Below are 24,690 nucleotides of genomic sequence, written 5' to 3' on the forward strand. Positions count from 1 at the left end.
AAGCAATGTAATTCAATTTTCATACGCACGAGCAAAGTTCGAATCCATTAAAAATGTAATTCCAGATATAGAAAGAAATTGTCAATACAATAACGAAGTATTATTGAATTTTTTGTTCTTGTTTTAGACTTTGATATGACAAGACGATATACTGAAATCGAATTCTGGAGGTCCTAAAATAATTATGGAGCTTCATAGATATTAAGAATATTATCAAATAATTGAAGACCTATGAAATAATTCAGCTTTGACCGATTATTTGTGGAGGTCCTGAATTAATTAAGGATATCATGCAATCGAATTATTGCGGTCCTGAAATTTTTCAGGAGGTCAACGATTTATGGATATCCTGAATACGAATAATGGAGGTCCTGAAATATTTTGACTAAATCTGCGCCATATACTTATAGAAGAGAATTAATATATATTTTTCTGCTAAATGTTATATTAATATCTTAAAACAGTTTTTCTTTTTCAGCCTATTCTTGTAAGTATAACCGTTTCATTACATATGGATACATGATGTGCAGTACATGTCAATGAAACTGGAATCCAACGACAAAAAAATCCTTTAAAAAACAAATAACCGAAAGATATCTTGAGGCCAGAACAAAGTTTTCAACGATAAAAAAAAATGACTTTACAATATATGCCAATTAAGATAATCTTCAAAAAGAGGTTAACTATTTCACATTTGGTCAAGGTAATCTAGTTTACAAACATACAGTATAAAAAGTTTAGGAAGATATCATCGTAATGACTTGTATAACACAAATAGAAACACGTCGTAAATTTCTAATCTTTACCTGATAGATTTCGAATTCTTTTCAAATTAAGGAATGTATCTCCCTGATGCATAGCTCTGATTCCTTGTCCGGATTTGGATTTGTCTTTACTTTGGACCTTTTTGGTTTTATCAGCTCTTCAGCAGTTTTATTAGGTTTTGTACTCAAATATTTTGGCCTCGAGCATCTACGAAGTGATATTAATTGTCGTAATGGCATCCGGTGTAAAACAATCGGAATCGTTAATGTTATTACTACCACTCGGTCGATATTTCTGCTGGTGGACTGTTAGTCTCTGAAGGTATCACCAGCACAGAATCCAGTACATCGATACTTGCATAAAAATACAAATATGATTCTATTTAAATTAAATGTTATAAAATTTCGAAATCATTTCAAATTGAGGAATGTATCTCCGTCGTGAATAGCTCTGATTCCTTGTCCTAGTTTGTCTTTACTTTTGGTCCTTTTTAGGTTTTATTAGCTCTTCGATGATTGTATAAGGTTTTGGACTTTCAAATATTTTGGCCTCGAGCATCACTGAAGAGACAATAATTGTAGAAATGCGCATTTGGTGCAATAGAATTGGTACTGTTATTATAGAAACACATCGTAATTTTTTTTATCATAATTCATTCTCTTTACTTGTAGCTCTTTTCGACTATAACTGATCGTAGGTTATACTGAAATACGCATACCTTACGTATTTTTCTCTTAGAATTGATTGCATATTTATTTCTACGTAGTTTTATATCGGTGACAAATAACCGTTTTACTAGACTTCATTGTAATTGATTGCTTCGAATACCGTTTGGCTATGACTATTTTTTGTCTTTTGTATTACCCGGTATTGCTTTAAATAGGTATATGGTTTTACGTTTTCTCTTTTACAGCGACTGTGCTAAATGCAGGTAAGTTTTTATAACACGGGGAATATCTTTAATGTTACTGAAATAACATATTCGTGTAATCAATTATATTTAAACGGTTGATAAAATAGTAAACGTATAAATTCTAGCTCTTATTTTTTTACCTTTGACTACGTTATCTGGTTTTTTTCCAGCCGATTATATTGTCAACACTGTCGTTTGACCATCAAAAACTATTTTTTTTTTCGAAAATAATGAATAAAGTAACTATTAGTAATTCTATCCTGGCGACGAAAAAGTCTGGGCATATTGTTTTACCTCTTTGTCCTACCATCCGTCCACGTGTATGTGCATTCGCTTCAAGAAATACAGATATATGTTTCTTCCAGTTTTCGAGATAGATTTTATTTTTATTTTGACTTGTTTTTAAACAAACTTTAGGTGGAAATTTTGTCGCATATTGATTTTGTATTCGCGAAATTATGGATGCATGAATTATGGTTCGATTTTTAGTATACCATGAACAGCAGCTTCGTGTCTAATTTTCGTGCAATGCTTTTATTTTGTTGAATATTTAAACACTTTTCTAAATGTATTTAGATTACAGTTTTTTTTATGTTTACGGGTAAATAAACATGGTTGATTTAAGCCAACTTTTCTTTATGGTTCATTATTAGTCGGCTCAATCGGTTAAGTTTCAAGATGGACCATTTTTATTTAGAGAACGTATGAGCAAACAACAAAACAAAATGAGGTTCATATTGTTTATTTAAATGTTTTATTTACAGAATAAAAGGTGTTTGAAGTAAGTCAAATGTTGCGAATTTTATTGACTTTTCCTCCATAAGTTTCCAACCTACAACATTTTTATTAGCAAAATGAACGTATACATATAATATTTGAGCATTTTGTTAAATTATTTTGTCGAAGGACAGACAATACCATGGTCAAGAGGAAAAAAGAGAACATAGTCAAATTAAAGTCCACAAAACACCACACAGAAAAGAGTAGATTGGACAACATGAACCCTATCAAACACTTTAAGTTTGATACTTCTTTTAAATGCTCTATAAAACCAGGTTTAATCCACCATTTCTACGTAAGGAAATGCCTGTACCAAGTCAGGAATATGACAGTTGGTTTCCATTCGTCTGATGGGGTTGAAATTTTGATTTTACCATTTGGTTAGGGACTTTCCGTTTTGAATTTTCTTAGAGTTCGGTATTTTTGTTATTTGACTTTTTACTGCAAGTTTTGTAAAAAGGCCACGATTTAATTTAAATTATATTATTATTACTGTGATTTAACAGTAATACTGCCACTGATTATGTTTTAATGTGGAAATGGGAGTTTTAATTTAAAATAATACTTGAATGGGGAATCAATGCAATGAGTAATTCAAAATCCTCAATACAAAAATGATTTTGTAAACTAGTTTGAATTTGCTGTTTTTTTAGGAGAAACATGTACCACGTTTACAGAGGAAAAGTGTATGAATGAACAAAAGAAAACTGACCTTATAGATGTATATCTACATGTATTATTAGGAAACATTCGGACCTTATTAATGTATTGAAATATGTCTGTAAAAACGTTCCATGGAATGTAAATTTGTAAAACCACTACATATATTGGAATGAAATATTCATTGTACAACTTTCAAACATATATAATGTGAAACATATTTGAGCATATTTCTACCAATGGATTTCCTATTATACAAATCCAATTTGTTAAATATTTTGGCAAATATCTTATGTGCATAATCAACTCTGAACATACTTTTTGTAAATAACCTATTATGAATTTAATGCGTCTGAAATGATAAATGTTGTCTATAAATGTTCAATTCACATAATGTTGCATCTGAACTAAAGCTAAGGTAGTAACTCCCCCAGGCAAAGTTTATCAGATAATTGTTCAAAATGATCAAATGCATTAAACGAAACTTAACAGAAATAAAAAAATATCCCCTGTTATCACACATAATGAGAATCTATTTCCGAATGTCTAAACAAACATACTAAATAAGAAATACATATACTTAGACAGCTAAATTATGTTTTCTAAATTGAACCCTAAACATCAAAATGTGTTATAATGCAACCAAATTTCAAATAGGAAAATGGTAAACAAATAATTATGTACATAAACTCATCATATATATTGGGATTGAGGAACATCAGGAATGTTCTTTACCCAGGCATAATTTGATAACACTAGTATTGTAAAGAAAACAATTAGATTAAATGAGTAAAATTGAAATTAAAAAATGTAAGGAACTAATGCTTTTCTTTTTGGTGGATAACTTGGGAAGTGTTCCTTGTACCATGAATGAGTTATGATAGCAGAAATGACCTGATTGCATACAACAAATGCCCATGCATATAGTATAATCTCGTGTTGACCAAGGAATAATATGTTCAGTGAGGTGTAAATGATAATTTCCAAGAGGTAATGTGGACAGGAAACCAGTCTGAATAAATCTCCATGAGGTATGTGATGGGCATGATCTTCCACATGACCTGCAACATATATAATACTAGTACATCGATATGAAAAATTGCAATTGAAGAAATTTACAGTCTATTTTTATTTACACCAACAAACACTTAAAATAATAAGATTATTGTTATCTACATGCTTCCGTGGTTCAGTGGTAGCGTGCTGGCCTCAAGTGCGGGGGTTCGGGTTTGATCCCGCCAGGTCAAAACAAAGATTTGAAAATTGATATTTGCTGCTTCTCCTCTAAGCATGCTGGATTTGAGAGTAGGAGAAAAAATTGGTCGGATCGGAGTTAGAAAAATTTGTTCAGGTATAAAAATAAGGTGACATGTCTTTTTGCGGACTGTTACCTTGTTAACTAAAACGTTCAAAATCTGGCTCAGTGTCATCTTGCAAAAATCATGATTCATCTTCATATCACAATATCATGTGCTCGTCCTAATTTGCATGTAACAATGGCCACTGGACGTTAAAACCAATAAATTCATCCATTCATTTTTTTTTCACTTTGACTTAATCTGTGAAGCCTGACTTGAAACATAAATATGACTAAAAGGATATATTAGGAATACGTTCCAACAACAAAATAACGGAAGGAAATCTATTGGGCAACATACCGTCTTTAACAATAGACAGGCGTCTACGCAAAATATCAAGCTCTAAATCTTTCCGACTCTATAAAAGATGTGAGTAAATCTAACAGAAACAATCAGCCATTAACACCCAATTCTCAAATCAACTACAAACACTACGACATCACATACGACAACTACTGGCGAGGGGTACGGACTTGGGACAGGCAAATGAAAAATGTGGCGCGGTGCAACTAGGTTTTTGAGAACTCAAACATTTCTTTTTTATTTCTTGAACAGTAGATTAACAATACTTATATAAAAGAACATACAATAAAAACAAGTACAGGAAAACCAAATTTAAAAACTGTTTTATTTCGAGCGCCACCGATGAGTCTTCTGTAGACAAAACGCGTCTGGCGTTTCAAATTATAAGCCTAATTCTAAATATCAGGATTAAACTAGCAGATAATGAAGCGGGATGTGGTATACCACTTTTTATTAAGATGGAAACATGGAATCATATTTGCACAATATATTACTCTATATTGTTGATGGCATCTATTTGTGATATCTGTGTCCCTGCTGTAAAAGTTTTTTAGTACTAGTAATTAAAATATTTAGTTTTTGAAATCAGATTTCTTAGCAAACACGCGCATCGAACCAACCGAGAAACATAAACCATCAAGGAAATGAAAATTAAAAAATAATAAATATGAATCGACAGCTCAAGAAGGGGGAAATAAAGTAATCAAATTTGTTGAATCAACCGTCACCTACCTAGCTACATATTTTATCCTCGAAATTGATTTTTGTTTGTTTCAACGATTTGCTGATGTATTTTTTTTAATTTAAAAGCTTCCAGTACGTGAACTATTTATCCTTCGAATAATAAACTCAATGCATATTTATACCCATTTAAAAATACATTGTACCAGTGACTATACCCACTAATAAATTTCCTGCTATTTTTGAAATTCCAATGTTTCAACTTGTGTTTTCCGTTATGATTTAAGCTGTTTTACAATGAAATATTGAAATTCTAATGATATATATTGTTGTAAATTTTCCGTTCATTAAATTATGTAATTGTGGTAAAACTAAGGTTGCAACTCCCTCGGAAAAAGTTTACCTTATACAGCTGTGGCTGTTCTGGTTTTCTGGTATTGTGCCCTCAATTGTTTTATATTTTAAACTTTTATATAAAACATTTGGCCTCGAGCGTACCAGGTGAACATTATTCTTTAATCATTAGTTTATTGCACGGAAATAACACTATATATATTTTCAAGACTGCCACTGGGTTGTAAAAGTCAGGAATATGACAGTTGTTTTTAATTTATTTTAATGTGTTTGAGCTTTTGATTTTGCCATTTGATGAGGGATTTCGTTTTGAATTATCCTTAAAGTTCGGTATTTTTTTTCTCACTTTTTGGTATCTCCATGGGTGGACTATCAGTCCATGATGGTATCATTTACCCACTAAACAATTCTTTTGTATTTGCATGATTCAAATAATATATTTCTTTTAATTTTCCAGTTAATTTAACTATGTAAAAAGACTGAAGCTAAGGTTATAACTTCCCCATCTTAAACAGTGTTACTGTTCCACCTTATATAGTGTTGCTGTTCTGATTAAAACCTTTTGGTTTTTTGTACTCTCCAATGTTAACTCAGAAACATGCGTTGTGCGAGAGGAAATCATATTTTTAGTAATAAATCAAGCTAAATGAATCTCGTACATACCACTTTTGTCCTGTCTCAATTTGGCAAATATCTTATTGATTCTATTCTGTTTATAACTTGCCCAGATAAATATGGCAACAGCCAAAGTGTCAAACCACTGTACAGGTAAAGTATCTAAAATATAGAAATAGTTGGTCAAACAACAAATTGTAAATAAAAGAAATATAAAAATACTTTTCTTTGCGTTAAAATATCTTATTTAGAACCTGCAGTTTCATGACAGTTTCTATTCCAAAAAATTACTAAACTGTCAACACATTGATATATACATTGCCCCAGTCTCCTGTATGGCTTATCAAAATCTTTGACGCCGCCTATCTCGGAAAAATTAAGCCTAATTCTCGTAAAAAAAATGATTGTTATAGTTCAAATGATATCTAGGCTTTGTTCATGTCCTACATGGTTTCCTAATATATGGTTCTTATAAAAGTGTATAACATTTGATATGAATATGTTTATCACAGTGACGCTTACCAAGCTTTATCTTAGTTTCTGGTGCCTGACACAATACAGAAATACCAACAAAAGCATAGAACATTAAACCAACAATGTATATGACCAAGCTCATCGTACTGCGTGAGTAACTGCTGACATAGACACATTCTATAAACCTTCGGACTACTTGTACCTCTATCATGGTTACCGCTAATAATACTGATAATGGAGAAATCTGACCTGCAAAGAAACAAGGAAAATTTGTGAAAACATGTTTATCGGTAATACTATAAACAAGACAATAATTCTAAAAACTTTTTTTATCTGTTGGACCATGTTTGCATCAAACGATTTGATTAAAGATAAGTTTGAATATTCTGTCTATGTACATGCTAAAATATGACATATGGACTATAGTATGATGATAAATTCCAATTCCAACCTTGCATTCAGTAATCTGCCATGCTTTTATAAAAATAAAAATAAGGAGATGAGGTACGATTGCTAATGAGACAACTATCCATCAAAGTTCAAATAAAGTGGATGTAAGCAATTAAAGGCAACCATACGGCCTTCAACAATGAGAAAAACCCATACCGTATAGTCGGCTATAAAAGGCCCAACACTATTTTGAAATAAATTTTTGATCCCAAAACTTTAATATAATAGAATTGAATTTGATTTCCTCTGTTATTCAATATCATTTTTTTTATCATATTACAATGTTTGACCATGATTAAAAAAGTAACACATTTCAGTGGTAAAAGTATAACGCACTTTTTACCTTAAGGGCATACGATACAGTTTAGATCCCACGGTAAATTTTTGACGAAAATTTGCATAAAAGCTTTTTTTCACCTAGTCAATTTAGATATGTTATAAAAAAAATATACCTTCATGTGCTACTTGAAGACATTTATAACCCCCATCACACTAGGAAAACGATCCGGCTACGACCTCAGAAATAATGAAAATTTTTAGAAGTCGTAGTAAGATCGTGGTGGTCGTAGTAAGGACGTGCCAAGGTCTTCATGATCGTGGAGGTCCACGACCAACTTTGAACATGCTCAAAACATTCGTAGTGCAGTCGTGGCCAAAACTAACCGTAGTAGAAGCGTAGGTAGGTAGAAGTAAGGACGTAGTAAGATTGGGACTGACGTGGAAGCATCGTATTAGAAACGTGGTGCAATCGGGAAGCCAATGGAAACGATTTCGCTGCGACCTTACTATGTTTTCACTGCGACTATCCCGATTTCACTTCATCTTTATCACGCTTCAGTCACTTCTACTACGATATTGATACGATTCTACTACGATGAAGAAGACAATAGTTCGCTGCTACTACGCGCGTGTCGTCCTTAATACGACCATAATACGATACTAATACGTCCTAGCCACGATAATTGCACGACCTCATTCTGTTGATATAAAAAACGGATGCAATAACTTCCACCTGTAGTTCAACCATTAACACACATGAGCAAAACCTACTTCTGCAATGTTTAATTCAGCTGCACTGTATCGATTTGGCCGATCAGGCTACACTTTTAATCATAAGAAGAAGGAGAAGGCATACTAGACAGCGTAGGTTTGCAAGGCAATTGAACATGAATATAAAGATGAAGTCATATCTTGTCCAACAAAACCAAATGAATGGCGAGCTAGTATCCATATATGAAGTCATTTTTTTATTATAAAATATGAGATGAATAGCAAGCCACTCCGTCATGCTTTATTCCTCTTCTAAAGACAAATCTGATACCGATCTTTTTTTTCGGCCCCAGCTAAGATTGATACATCAGTATCTTCTCCACTTCCAACAGCCCTGACATCAATCTGTGATTCTATGGTTGGGACTGGGGCTGCGGTTTCATCTGCAGCAGTCGACTCCTCATCCTTATCCGTCATATTTGTTATATTTTGAATTAAATTAGGGGCTGACCCCTTCCTCTACCTCTACCTTTACTTTAAGTACCACGACCTCTAAGTGTTTTTGATACCTTTAGCGGCATGTTTTCTCAAGGAAACTGGTGTGTACAATGGGAAAATCAAGATATTTACAGGGACGAAGAGCGCAGTGACAACGTAGTGGAGTCGTGGTTCGATCGAAGTAGACTCGTATTGAGATCGTGTACGTCGTGGTAAGGTCTTATTAGACGTAGCAAGAGCGTGACAATATCGTAACTAGAACGTGCTACTATCGTAGAGGAATCATAGCAGGATCTTATCAGGATCATAGCAAGGTCGTGGTATGAACGTGAAAACTAGGAAATATTGAATATATTCAAGCCGACCATACCACGATCTCATCTTATTTTTCATAGATCGTAGTGGGATCTTTATGGTCTTGGTCTAGTGTGACGGGGCCTTTACTCAAAATTTCGGTTTCTTGGACTTTCCTTTGCTTTGTACAAACATAGATGTACTGAACTTTTTTGTTTCAAAAGATAACAGTATACATTTTTGTAAAACCATCTGGAATATCTTCTTTGCAAACGTATGCTATAAATTTGTGTTACAATTCTTTGGAAATAATTCATTTTTATTAAATTATCATTATTTTAGAAAAAAGCGGCATTTTTTGCTGTATATTTATCTAATTTAATAATTATAAATTTATTAGTGATTTTGTTCGTAAAAATTGGTACACTTAATCTTCATACATAATCAAACAAAAATGTCATTTTCAAAAAGAGGGGTCCATGTACTCGTTTTCAAGCTTATGGTTAAAATCAGTCGAAAAATGCATTTTCTCCGGATATATGTCAACGTTTGACGTCGAACATTTTACGTTAGCAACGTCATTACCACCCTTGTAACTGTATACTATGCCCTAAATTAATTACGTCTCCAAAGCGTGTCAATTTCGAACAAGACCATACTCCGACCAGTTTTTCATATAGGACTAGACGCTGCATGCTTAATGGAGGAAAATAAAGTATTATTTGTTTTACTTTCACGAGTTTACACGATGGGGATGGAACCACAGGCACTTTTCTCTGAATTTTTTTTCCCCTAAAACACTTTATATACGTTATTAGTATATAAAGGTTTGGCTAAAAAGAAATACAGACGAGAGCCTGTGGATGGACCCACGACCTCCCGCACTCGAGGCGAGTACGCTACCTCGAGACATCTGACGTACTTAAAATATTTTCAAAAATATTGCAATTGTGAGGAATCTTCCATTTCGTTGGGCCCTAATCGTTTACGGTTTGCATGCATGCTGTAAACCTAAACATGCTAAATGAAATTTCAGAAATCATCAAGATAAACAGTAAAATTCGAATTTCTGGACTTGATTAAATAGTTCCAATACTACAAATGACGGACTACTTTTCATATACGTATCGTCTGCCCAGTTAGCTTAACCAGTAATTTCGACGGTGAAATAACTGATTACGTTTATTTAAATAAAAAGCCAGAAGATATCAATTATATGTCGAAAGTTCAAACGACAGACAGTACCCTAGCCAAAAGAATAAAAAACAACGCCAAAGAAAAACTACAGTCGGGAAATTACATAGAAAACTAAAGACTGAGTAAACCGAACTACACTATTTTTTTATTTAGTTGAACTCAGATGCTCAAGCAATAATAAATTCTGTTCGTAAATCTTCTAAATTTTATTTTTAAGGCTTTGGTTTCACTTGCATCAGACGAACTAATCATGAGACGGGTTTGACAGTTCACCGTGTCTTTTCTTTATTATTGTTTAACTACATTGTTTTTCTTGTCTTAATGTCAGTTTACGAGTTTGATTGTTTCCATTGTAGATCAAGTAATAAGAGCATTTAGACCACAATAAAACTGGAATTTTGTAATATCGAATAAAACCGATATTTAGATATAATTCCAGGATTTTAAGAAAAGATTGCAATAACAAAATTACCAAAGTTCAAGGTAAATTCGAAAAAGGGAAGTCCATAAAAACTGACAAAACCAAACACACGACTATATTGCATTCCATATCAAAAAGTTAAAATAATTGCATGTTTGAAGTAACATTAAAAATGAATAGTAATACCATGGTAAACTTAAACGCAACTTTTCCTCCTATATACTCAACACTGTATTCAAATCAATCATGAAATTCACGTTAATTTGGTATTCGTAACTATTTGGGTATGCATTTATTGTAAAATGAACCACAGTTGACTTGCAAATTCATTAATAAACATATTAGTTTCTTAATTTAAAATAATTAGCATATGAGCAAATCTACGATAATTGTCATGATTGTGGGTTCAGCATACTATATCTCAGGTGATAACAAAAGCCAGAAGAAAACACTTTAATTCAAGTAAGTCCCACGCCATTGAATAAAACAAAAATTAAGTAACAACTTCCTCATAACACATTCACGTAAAAATGTACCGGAAATCACAGGATTGGCAATGTACAAAAATAACTTCGGAAAAATTAACGTCCAACAGGAAATATGACTATCTTCAATTGTTTTAGTGGTTTTAGTTTTCTGAAAAAGCTTAAATAACTTTTCAATCAGTGAATCATTTTGAAAAGCAATACTCTCAGCCAGCTGTTTAGGTGAACAAACTGCATTGGCGGTACACAATTAAATGCGTTTTTAATTGTAAAACAAAGTCAAGGCGATTTAATATAGTAATCTCATATTCTTTCATTTAGTCTATTTATATGAACCATGGAAACTTTTCAGGGTAGCCAGTTTGGCAAATTATCCAGCACAGCCAAGCCCGGTAATTTCGCTTGTTAAGCAAGTTCGTGCATTTCGTTGTAATAAAACCTTAGTGAAATTGCAGGCCAGCATCGTAAAATTTTGGAAAAACTGCTTACCAAATGCTGCTTCTTTTAATCTATAAAAGCATATAATATATCGATCTTGAAAAGATGTTTATTGCTGACATTCCTGATAGGCAGTGATACCTCAGTAGAGACACCATAACTGGGATAGTTCAGTTGAGACACACTGTATAACCATACAGATGACAAAGACAGGTTAATTACATGGTTATTGGCATCGTAACTTGAGAATGTGCAATCAAAACTAGCATTTTACACTGGCAACAGGGATCATGACTGTTTGGTTTTCTGCATCTCTTTGATCTCCTTATTGGATTTGATATGCATAATCCTTTTATTGATTATGAATAAAAATCAAAACTACATTCTATGTGAATGGGAATATGAAATTGTGCGAGTGAGAAAAAAGGCTACTTTTTAAAGTTTAGTTCAGAGAAATAAAAATACTAACAACCATTATTATTATTATAACTATTTGTGTTCTTTTTTCTATTTCCTAAAAATTTTTTGATGTGATTTATTTTTAAGCCAAGAATGGTTCCTAATGCCAACTATCAAGATACAGTATAATGCTGAAGACTGTATGTTGACCTTTAGATGTTTTTTAGTTATTTGTGTCATTGGGTTGCTGTCTCATTGGCATGCATCCAACATCTATTTTTAGTAATATATACTATTATTGAAAACAATTCGTTACACAAACATTTAAAACTATTTTTTTTAAATCTGGAAAAAGAGAATTTTGGTTAACAGGAATAAGGGTTAATGTACTTACGGGTGAAAGAATAAGTTGTCAGAATCGACCCAATATTCAGATCAGCTCATATGCCTGATGCCTGCAATTCTCCAGATGTTAAAATTGGGAAAAATAAAAATAAATCAGCCTAGAAATTTTACTAATAATGATATTTTCCTCAAACTTGTTAGATTTCAGGATAATTTGAACCACTGCAAAGTTCCACTATTGTAATTTTTATACATGATATATAATGGAGTGACCAAGCCAACGAATTTTCAACTTTAATGGACCACCCTAACTGCAGGCTAAATTAGGATTTTTTTGTTAGAGAAATGTTTAAACTTTTAATTTTGCCTGGTCATAGAATCGAAAAATGGTGCAAATTAGATTTGTAAAATTTGAGGCCAAAGTTCGGAAGTCGAGTTTTTCGTTAGTGTAAAAAAAATTTCACAAGGGGTTATAAAAAGTCAGGAAATAATATCTGAATTGTGAAATAGGCAAGAAATTACTCCTTTAACGAAAGAATAAATAATAGCAGTTCATTTTTGAGTCAATTTGAAAAAAAAATAAAAATCGCCAAATGACCATTTTTAGGGAAATTCGGGTGGGCAACAAGAAAAAGGCAAAGACAAAACAGGTAATTGCTTTCCATTGATATTTTGTACATTACATGTACATTTAAAGATATATTTCTGGGTTTTAAGCAGTTTCTTCAGAAAGAATTGAGGTTTATTTTGTTTTTGTTTAATCATATACCGGTTGCCAGCGGCAAATATTTCACTATGAATAGAATAAAATGGTTTAAATGAAGTACTGATAGGTAAACATATATTTTTCTGTTGTGAACATTGAGATTGTATGGGCAGGAATTTTGACATCAGCAGCCTTCTATGAACCCCTCAGAAAGAGCTGCTGCAAGGCTACTTTAAATGCAAAGTGTACAACATTTTCATAACACCGGCTTCTCATTATTCTTCCCTGAAACATTCCGCATAGTCAAAACTGTATCCACCCTCCATGAGTTCTACTGTAATATATTTACACGAAATAATTTTCCAATATTTCGGACTTTACATATTTTGTTCAGACATCGTTCTCATTGTCGTCTTCTTCAGAAATTGCTTGCGAGTAAAATGATTCCTACATCCCTCAGACCCTCCACACGATCAAATACTTGTACAAGCCGAACTCTGTGTGTTGTATACACAACTTTTATTTCAAGCTCTTCACCCTTGCATATAAAAACAAGGTCTTGAAGGAAATAGGATAACATAGGTCTTTCTAAGAAAACCCGTATGTGTTCTCAATTCTTCAAGCAAATATGTGGTCTTTAAAAACAGTAAAGAAATCTTCAATGCCTTTAGTTCTTTTGGATAAGACAAAACATAAACTTTGACAGTCAATGGAGGCCGTCCATACTTTTGATTCAATGCTTTTATACAGTTTATGTCTCTGCATCAATTGAAAAATGCTTTAAATAAAGGAACCATGAGAGCCTCATAAGGCAGTGTTAATTCTGGAACACCATGATTAAATTGTTTGCAAATAAGAATATGTTTACTGTATTTCGAGCATAAACTCCAGAGTCAACACATATGTCATCTAGCCCAGCTGAAGTTAATAACTTACTAACTGTTGCTATAAAAAAAAGATGAAAGCCCATGACATTCTCATATTCTTATAACATGTATAATGTGGGACTATAAAACGTCTACCATAGACCATATTTCTTAGGCAGTGGCTATTTTGCCGGCTCTGGCAAAATAGCGATTTATATAGAGTTTTGCTATTTTGACGGTCTTATTTTATATTTCTTTTCATATAATATGAAATAATTTTTTATTGCGAAAATTATATTGAACTCTACAAAATCGATCTCGATTATAATTTTACCACCTATACAATGAAAAATAAGGGAGACCAAAGGGAACTACCGGTTCCCAAAAAAGCGGATACGAAAGACAAAGTGCATTCCTTTTGATCAAAGAGCTTCTAAAGAGGCTGAGATGATTATCTTAGAATGGAATTAGTGGCAAAAGAAATTGCAAAGTCAGTGCCGCTGATGAAGAAACCTGCTCCGAAATTATTTCAAGTTCATGTCTAGACAAACTAGTGAATATAAAGTTGATAAAGATATAGTGTATGCATGGCAATCTATTGACAGCATTATTCTATCAAAGTTGAATTTAATATATATCTGCAATTTTTGCAAACTGAGTGATGCAAACACCAAGAAACAAGTGGTATGTTCCATAGGTACTTGGGGACAGGACAATTTTTTTTTAGCCCTCCCCCTTTTTTCCAAAATCCGTTATTTTTTTTGTTTTCTATTAATTTCAATTATTTTCACGTTTTTCTGTATTTACGATCATAGATATACTACAAATAAATTGTATTTGCTATTTACTATCAATTCCAAGTTTACTATCCACAGTGGTCACTGATATATTATATAGATATAATATCTTCTTTCTTCGGATTGCTAAGCAAAAAAAATAACTGAGTAAGACCTATAGTAAAGGGCCTTGGTTTAAAATTCTTGTGAAAAAGGAGTGATTTTATTTCTTAATAAATCCGGAAATTCACTGAATTATAATGTATATTAAAATATGTCGAAAAACCTGAATTTATTAGAAAACTGAGCCGGAGTGGTCTCATAACTGTACAAAATGAAGTTTCATTACTTTTTAGTGCAAAAAAATTTGGAAGATATCGATGCAATGTAAATTTACAAATGTTGTAACCACTCTGTGGAAATAAAACAGAGTGCATATTCTTAAAACTGAGTGAAAATGAACAAAAATAAGGCAAAATAGAAGAAATTATAGTTTTACAATATGAAATAGTACTGAAACTCTTCATAAAATGCCAAATCAAGAGTTTGAGGACTATAAAAAGAAACAAAAGTAAAAAAGTTTGTCGAGTTGAATTTTGAATGAAAAAATCAACATGGTTTTTTCTTTCCATTTTATGAAAAACTGCACCGTAGGAAACGGCTACGAATGGGCAAAAAAGTAAGATTAAGGTATACGCTTTGCAAAAAAATCATTTTTAGTCTACAGTTATGCCGGTCCATTAAAGTCATAAAATAAGCACCTTTTTCTTGATTTGTCACTCCACTAATATATATATACCTGATTCAGAATGTCCTAACATGTCCATGATATATTTAATAGCTGATGGCCAGGTTCCACTATACAGATATGTATAAATGGTTGCCAACATCACTAAACTGTTACATACTATCCCACAAAAATAAAAATGACTGAACCACCTGAAAAAAATAAGCTATGTTTATCATATTTGTTTTTCGTTTATTGTTTTGTACATAAATCAAGCCATTAATTTTCTTGTTTGAATTGTTTTACATATGTCATTTCTGGGCCTTTTCTAGCTTGTTATGCGGTATGGGTTTTTCTCTTTGTTTAAGGCTGTACGATGACCTATAGTTGCTAATCTTCTACGTGATTTTGTCTCTGGTGGAGTGTTGTTTCATTGGCAATGGTACCACATTTTCTTACTATTATATTATTATACATGTATGGAGATTTGTGTATTTGATTGATGACTACTTGTTCTAAGTTTACATTCTATTCATCAAGTAGTTTACACAAATTCAGATTAAACAAGTCTAAACTGTTCAAATACTGTCTAAAATAAACGGAATTTATTTCAAACTCTATGCAACTTTATAATATATTTAACAAATTTTTCATTGGCATTTCCAGGTCAATTCAATTTACAAATTCTTTTTATCTATAAATACCTAATCAATAATTAGAAGTAAATTTCATCAAACTGTGTATGATTAGGTAGTAGAAAGGGATATAGCTAACATTTTATACAATAGTCATATTTAGCAGACTTGCTAACCATGTGTAAATAGCCATAGATGAAGAATAGCTAATTGAGGAAGTGTGGATGTGGAGAATACACTCAATTGTAAAACTTAACCAAAGTCAAAGAAGTACATAATGTACATTGTGTAGGTCACAGTATCCTACTTTCATCTGAATGCTGACCTACTCCCAAAAATGAATATTTCCACAAGTTCAGATAATCATGTTTCTTATACACTGAAATATGAATTTTGAATTAAAACTCAATACTCAATGAAGCATGAAATAAATTTCACAGTGACCTACTTTTACCTTAATGCTGGCACTACCTCTCAAAATGCATATTTACACAATTTTCTATTTTCCTTTTAATTATAGTTGAAGAGATATGAACTCCAACATAAAATATAACCAACATCAACTTGGATGTAAACCTTAAACAGTTTCATTAAACCATGACAATCTTCTTGCAATACAAAGTAGGACTCCCTTAAATGCACCTACGCACATGTACAAAGGAGTAGGGGCAATAAGGCCCTATAGGTGTAATACCACCATTGTTTTTCCCCTATTAGTCTTTGTTAAATTTGCACTTCAAAAAAATTGTGTAGAATTTATCTTTGTTTCAAATAAAGAAATACTTGGCATGAGTAAAGTTTTATCCTGTCCAGTACTACAGACAAAATTTCACATAAAATTTCATTGCTTATCAGATAATAACTATCACTGGAAGTTAACCAATCAAATTTCTACCCCTTTCTTTCCTGTTTACAAACTTTAGTAACCATGTAACTTCAAGTTTCCAAAATATTTTATAGAAACACCAAATAAAAAAGAATGGTGCTTTGAAACACCAAAGATATATGTTTATGACTCAGAATTTTTTAAATTTGAAATGTAGGTTTAATTTCCTACATCTGTCATATTCAAGGGAATATTTTTTTCAACCCTTTTTTTGTATGCAACCGGATGTGACGTACTATGATTTGGTGGTATTACACCTTCATTGGCCCAAATATAAGCGCAAATTGAAAAGTCACTATGTAACATATTTTTAAATTTGTCCAAACTACACTAAGAAACAAGGTGTTCAGAAAATAAAAATAAATTTCACATTTAAGGAGTTACCAAGGCAACAAACCATGACAAAATGTGTATTTTGTAAAATTCCTTGATTTCCCTTGTTATACCTCAAATTTTAGGTATACATTAGATTGGAAAAGTATGTGTGCATGCAAGAAACAACTTTATATTTGATTAGAATATGTCAATAGTTATAATAGAGTTTCTCTAAAATTATTTTGTTGTGCCTTGCCTGAGCACGATGTTTCCATAAAGGAAAATGTTATGTGCATAAACTCTGCAGTTTTCTTTGTTTTTATGAAAACGGTGTATATTATGACGTAATTGTGACGTCAGAACATCACAAAATTATGATGATATGCATTTATATTTCTTTATTTTATGCATTTCCAAACATTATGAGAAAATTTGAAATAGTTCTCAAACACTTTATTTTCTTGGGCAAAAACCGGGGCTTAGTTCCCCTACTCCTTTACAAGATTAATTGCCAACTAGTTACTGAGATCTGGCTGTAGACATAGACTCACATGTGTACCAGTGGCGGATCCAGGGGGGGGGGGGTTCCAGGGTTTCGAACCCCCCCCCCTTTTTTTGACGATCAATGCATTTGAATGGGGACATATAGTTGGAACCCCCCCCCCCCCCCCCTTTATCCTGGGTTAGGAACCCCCTTTTATAAATGGCTGGATCCACCCCTGTGTACAACTTCACATGGAGAAAGAAAGTACTCCAAAAGCTCTTCTTCAGATTCCTGGAGGCAAGGACATTAAGGATTCACCAACCAACCCACCATTGAGACGAACAAATAAACAGGCACACAAAACATTTTGCTAAAATTAAAAATATTCTCATATAAATATTTTTTAGGAAAAGATGTAGCAATTTAAAGCGATATTCCCTCTTATGAGGGTGAAGTCCTAATTTTTTAAGAAGAGCCAACCCCCCCCCCCCCCCCCCCCCCCCCCCCCATATTTAGTGAAGATTTTAAATAAAACAACGGATATAAAATAGCAAGCTGAAAATCTTAATAAATAACTGAAATTACCTTTTTGGTACAAGATAAAATGAATGTTCATCTTGGTGTAATCCATAACCTGTTAATCCACGGCCTTTTCCAAAGAGATAAAGAGTCGGAATCAAAATAGATTTTGACAACACCAAAATGTATCCCAAAATGATGGCAAACATCGCTATTAACCAGCAAGCACTCAAAAATAACATGTTTGCGCTTTGTGTTAAGGCTGTTAAGTTAGTATTAGATAATATTTCGCGGAAATATATTAAAAACAACGTGCCCTTTTTTAACCCGAAATTGTAATATGTAGTAAAAATACCGGATAGTTTCCGGAAAAGTATTCTTTTCTATTGATGACATTTACATAAACCACATACATCTAAAGAAAGTAACACATAATGAAAATCATAAACTATTCAGCCACGCCATTGTCAAACTATTTAGTAAGGCGGGAACAACACAGCTAGCCTTTACATAGGTACTTGGGGACAGGACATTTTTTTTAACCCTCCCCCTTATTTCCAAAATCCGTTATTTTTTTTGTTTTCTATTAATTTCAATTATTATTTTCGCGTTTTTCTGTATTCTATGAACATACATCTACTATAAATAATGTGTATTTGCTATTTACTATCAATTCCAAGTTTACTATCCACGGCTGTCACTGATATATTATATAGAGAGATTCATAGTAGGAGGGGGAGGGGGTTGGAACCCCTTTTTGTTTGACAACTTATGTATGGGGACATATGGTTGGAACCGTTGGACCCCACTTTTACAAATGGCTGCTATTATATGTCCCAGATCAGTCAAAGCTAGGATTTGTACTGTACTTACTATACAATCAGGGGCGGATCCAGCCATTTTTAAAAGGGGGTTCCAACCCAGGATAAAGGGGGGTTCCAACTATATGACCCCATTCAAAAGCATAGATCGTCAAAAAAGGGGGTCCAACAAGAGGGTTACACCCGGAACCCTCCCCCCCCCCTGGACCTGCCACTGCGAAGTCCTTAATCAGCCATTCATGTATATATTGCGAAATACTGTTGAAATAGTTCATTGGCCGCTTTGCGTACATACGAATATACGAAGTTTACATCTTACATTATAGAACTCGTTAAAATGTGACTATCCGCACATACAAAATGATATTAAAAAAATAATAGATGACGGCCTACACGTACCTCTCGAAAAATAAATAGCCATGATCAAACAGCGTAACAGAACAAAACGGAAGCAAAAACAAAACAAACAAAAAGAAGAAGAAGTAAAATAACACGACGCAACGGGAAATGGTAAAAGTAATCTATCATCATATCCGCATATTTATAAAATGAATTGAAATCACGTTTAACTGTTGCGTAGTTGGGCCATTATTGTTTTAGGTGCACGCCAGGACCTCGATAAGAATCGAAATAATTATATCATGCCATGCTCTATGCTCATTTGAACATGGGTGGGAATTATATTTGTCAACATTTTACATCTCGCTAACACTAGGTGTAACATGGGTAGGCATTATATTTGTCAACATTTTACAATAAAGATATTGACAAATATAATGCCTACCTTTGTTAAAATGAGCATAGAGCATGCATGGCATGCAAGTATTATTTCTTATAAAAAAAAATAATCCAAGACCGTGTGTTAATTGCAATAAAAATACGTTAGTAAAATTCTGAAAAATAAAAGTAAAAAGTTTCAAAATTTTTCTTCAGACATTACCTGGTAATCATGTAAAAGGTTCTGCCAAATCTTCATAAAATTCGATGAAGGTTTGACAAAGTAATTGATGTGTAACAAACTTTGTCGTATCTCAGCAGATAATGAATTGCTTAAGACAATTAGAAACAGAGTAGAATTCACAGTAGATTCAGACTTTGACAGAAAATAAACAAATATATAATATGATACCATTTTATTAAAAATTAAATTTCGTCACTTTTATCTTCAATTAAAACTTAGTTATTGAAGAAAGAAATTACAAGACTCGTGTGCTTTTAACCAGATAGTTTTTTATCTAGATTAAATTATTGTTTTCTCCTAAATTCATGTATACGACGGGGCGTTTTGACGAAAACGTAGCTACGCGCCTGGTTTATTGCCTCTCGAACACCGAGGATTTCAACATTTGATTCGGAGTACTAGTCCGGGTCTTCTTTTCAAGTTATCATAATTGAAATTTTGTCACGGAACAGAAGTTCCTTTAAGTGTTAGTTGTAAATGGAAAACATACTATGTAAGGATTATTTTCGACAGCACCGAAAGAAATAAAACAACAGTTTCCCATGACCTAACAAAAGCTACATGGAATGATTGTTTCGACGTAAACAGACATAATACATGTAGCACTACTATACTACATACCTAAAAAAGGATATTTATGTGAAGTATTTATACTTCTTTCAGATATACAATCATTTGATACGTGTGAAATAAATCTATAGATTTCGTGATAGAATGCACGTACAAAGCGTCATAAATATTATGCATTTTTTCACTTTAAATAGCGATTTCTCGAAAATCTCTCCACAGATTAAAAAAAAAAATGACATGTTATTGATATTAACATTGCTGTTTTATTGATTATATAATATGTAAAAATACTAGGACCACAAGATGCCAAATCAAGAATAAAATACTCCCTTTTAAAAATTAGTGTGGATCCAAAACAAAACAAAAACACACCGAAAAAGAAAAGAAAAAGGTTATCTCCTTTGCCGGTTATAAGATGACCATTATGTTTTATCTGAAACTATTCAATATCAAATTGTATAGATGTGTTTTGATATTTATATTCATCTTGTGATATGTCATTCCGTGTGTCTTTTTATGCATGCTTTACCAGCTTGTTGTTTGGAAAAAAAATATGTTCATTATAACAATAATCAAATCCGTAAGTTAAGCGATATAGGAGTCGCTATTGTGGCATTTTGTTATAAAGCATCTATTAGCTTTGGCAAAATCAGTTTACTAAATAAAATGTGAACGAATCATTGAGCTCCAATTCCATTCATTGCTTAGAATATGGATGGAAACCCCAAGATTTTAATCAATATATTGTTTAAAAGATTGAAATGTGAGCCATTTTTTTATAAATACAAAAATAAGAAGATGTGGTATAATTACCAATGAGACAACTCTCCACCAGAGACCCAATGACATAGAATTTAACAACTATAGGTCACCGTACGGCCTTCAACAATGAGCAAAACCCATGCCGCATAGTCAGCTATTAAAGGCCCCGAAATGACAAATGTAAAGCAACTCAAACACAAAGAACACTAACGACAGTGACGTGTATCAATTGGGAAATTTTTAATACACAAGCAAATTTGTTGAATGGACAGAATATTATCATTCTATATTACTCTTGTTTAATAAGAAAGAACCGTGAGTAATTATTATCAAAAATGAACGTTAATACCCAAATGGATGAAGGTCACTAATATAACAGGAATTGACAATAAGGACATAAACCATTTATCATAATTATAGAATTTTCAATTTGAGGAAGGATATATTCTATTGTTTTAGGTATAACTTCATCACTTGACCACGTAACAAATCAAAATATATCACACGAAAAATACTCAAGCTGCATTGAAACGTATTCTTATTTGAAAATATTTCACATTTTTCTATATCGTACATTGTTTTAATATCATTTTAACAAATGGATAATGCAACTCATGTTCCGTGTGGTCCTTGTGCGTTCAAGAATATCAGACGAAAATCTGTCGTATGGTGCCCTTCATGTGGCGAAGGACTATGTGAGAGCTGTTTACACCACCACAAGGCTTCTGCCGCTTCCAGAAAACACAAAGTTGTCGTGAAAGATTTGCAACGAGTACCGTCTGTATTGTTTTCTATGAGACAAACTTGTCCTGATCATGGACTTACCTTTGATCTGTACTGCGATATTCATGAAATTCCTCTTTGCAGTAAATGCATTGCAGAGCATAAAAAGTGTCTACGGATGTTACCCATTTCGTATGTGTCAAGAAATTCGAAGTTTTCAACAAAGCTTTGGGATATTGAGCATGGCATAGCGCATGTGTTGGGGAACATAGAAGAAATTATCAAAAAGAAAGAAGATAACCTTGACTCTATCAGGGAAGAAAAGTCTAACATTGAAACAGAAATTACAAATCTTCGCGAAAAGATTAATGGCTATCTTGACAATCTTGAGGATAAAGTTTTGAATGACATCTCTGTAATCTATTCAAGATGTTCCATGGATACTGAAAACTTTTTAGGTAAAATTGAAGCAAGAAAACGGAATATTGAATCTATTGCTCAAAATATCACATGCATACGTGAATATGCCTCCGACTTACAAACATTTTTACTCACACAAAAGTTGGAGTCAGATTTTGCAAAAGAACAGGAAAGTTTTGTATCTGATTTATCAGATGCCGATTTAGAAGAAATTGATATCCACGTTTCTTTCAATTCTAATATATTTTCTACACTTACTGCCATAACAAGCTTAGCTGATATTGATGTTATAAGGTACCAGTCTACCATGTCAAAGTTGAAAAAAGACATTGAAGACGAGTGTACTGACGCTAGTAGGAGTCCTCTGGCCAACATCCGATTACTGTCTAGAACACCTATTGTAACACCACGTGATCCGAAGCTGAAATTTCTTAGAAACTGCGTGATCCTTGAGAACAAAGAAATACTATTCACGGACGATTCGGAAAACAGAAGACTGGTTTGGTTCAATGCGGATGGTTCTCATAAAAGAAATATAGAAATGAGATCAGAACCATATGATTTAGTCAACCACGAAAGTAATAAGGTAGCAGTAACAGTACCAAGAGAGAAAGCCATTTTCATGTTTGACCTATCCAAGAACAAAATGGCTGGAAAAATCGTTACAAAAAACTTTTGTTATGGGCTTTGTTTTTGTGACAACAAATTTGTGGTTTCAGTTTTAGACCAAGGAATTCAAACTCTTGATGTCTATGGAAAAATTCTACAAACGGTACCAATGAATGTAGAAAAAATCTGCAACATTCATACCTGCCAAGACAAACTTTATTATTCTGAGTATGATTCCAGTACGGTCACGTGTTCTGACCTATACGGTAATTGTATTTGGAAGTTTCGCCATAAAGATTTCACAGGTCCATTATCAATTTGCACTGACATTTGTGGTAATGTATATTCTGTTGGATATGACACAGACAATTTAATTGCCATATCACCAGATGGTAAAAACTGCGTCTTCCTGCTCCAGGAAAAAGACAAATTATTTGGACCAACCGGACTGTATTTTCATAAGAAAACTAAACAGTTAATAGTGTGTAGCAGATTTGACGGATTGGCTGTTATGTATGATTTAGTCACATAGCATAACTTTTTTTTCACAAGAAAACATTTCTAATTACTTAACATTATAAATTCATAAATGTATTGTAGTTTTCAAAATACACATTATCATAGTATAGTTTATGTTGGATAATGGTTATGAATCACATACTAAAGTATATACTCCTTTATTACAAAGTACGTTTAATACACTGTAAAATTTTGTTAAAGCCTAAAAACGAAAAACGTGGAAGCATAAATGAAAATCAATCTTAGGAAATCTCGAGAAAAAATAGTCTATAGACCGTTGGTTTTCCTGTTTGAATGGTTTTACACTAGTCATTTTTGGGGCCCTTTATAGCTTGATGTTCGGTGTGAGCCAAGGCTCCGTGCCGAAGGAAGTACTTTGACATATAATGGTTTACTTTTACAAATTGTGACTTGGATGGAGAGTTATCTCATTGGCACTCATACCACATCTTCTTTTATCTATATTCTTTATATTAGAATAACTCAATCATATCTGATTTACCCAAATATCCATACATAGGGCGTAAAACATATCTGATTTACCCAAATATCCATACAGAGGACGTTATTCACATCTGATTTACCCAAATATCCATACAAAGGACGTTACACATATCTGATTAACACAAATATCCATACAAAGGACGTTATACATATCTGATTTACCCAAATATCCATACAAAGGACGTTATGCATATCTGATTCACCCAAATATCCATACAAAGGACGTTTTACATATCTGATTTGTCCAAATATCCATACAAAGTACGTTATACATATCTGATTTACCCAAATATCCATACAAATATAAATAAGAAGATGTGGTATGAGTGCCAATGTGACAACTATCCATCTAAGTCACAATGTGTAAAAAGTAAACAATTATAGGTCAAAGTACGGCCTTCAACACGGAGCCTTGGCTCGAACTGAACAGCAAGCTATAAAGGGCCCCAAAATGACTAGTGTAAAAC

The 24,690-nt window shown here is 32.8% G+C and overlaps 1 protein-coding gene and 1 long non-coding RNA gene across 2 annotated transcripts; one reads left to right on the plus strand and one right to left on the minus strand.

The window, feature by feature from the left end:
* Positions 1–258: 258 nt before the first annotated feature.
* On the plus strand, positions 259–3,443 carry LOC127734279 (uncharacterized). Its single transcript, XR_007997503.1, has 3 exons — positions 259–487; positions 1,679–1,696; positions 3,112–3,443. It is a non-coding gene; the product is annotated as an uncharacterized LOC127734279 (long non-coding RNA).
* Position 3,444: 1 nt separating this feature from the next.
* On the minus strand, positions 3,445–18,654 carry LOC127734278 (polyprenol reductase-like). The gene is made up of 5 exons (XM_052244068.1): positions 18,401–18,654; positions 15,568–15,707; positions 6,952–7,152; positions 6,478–6,591; positions 3,445–4,179 (listed from the first exon to the last, which is right to left on the minus strand). Exons 1-5 carry the CDS (start codon positions 18,574–18,576, stop codon positions 3,920–3,922), a joined length of 891 nt encoding a protein of 296 aa, XP_052100028.1. The 5' UTR covers positions 18,577–18,654; the 3' UTR covers positions 3,445–3,919.
* Between the last annotated feature and the right edge of the window lie 6,036 nt (positions 18,655–24,690).

Source organism: Mytilus californianus, unplaced genomic scaffold (genome assembly GCF_021869535.1).
Source record: "Mytilus californianus isolate M0D057914Y unplaced genomic scaffold, xbMytCali1.0.p SCAF_3, whole genome shotgun sequence".
Taxonomy (NCBI): Eukaryota; Metazoa; Mollusca; class Bivalvia; order Mytilida; family Mytilidae; genus Mytilus; species Mytilus californianus.

What these genes read in the sequence shown, in the direction of transcription:
- LOC127734278 (XM_052244068.1), bottom strand. Translation starts at nt 18,576, where the DNA reads ATGTTATTTTTGAGTGCTTGCTGGTTAATAGCGATGTTTGCCATCATT. An exon ending in TTTTATCTTGTACCAAAAAG is followed by an intron (nt 15,708 to 18,400) that starts GTAATTTCAGTT and finishes TATTTTTTTCAG; the next exon opens with GTGGTTCAGTCATTTTTATT. An exon ending in AGAAACTAAGATAAAGCTTG is followed by an intron (nt 6,592 to 6,951) that starts GTAAGCGTCACT and finishes TCTATATTTTAG; the next exon opens with ATACTTTACCTGTACAGTGG.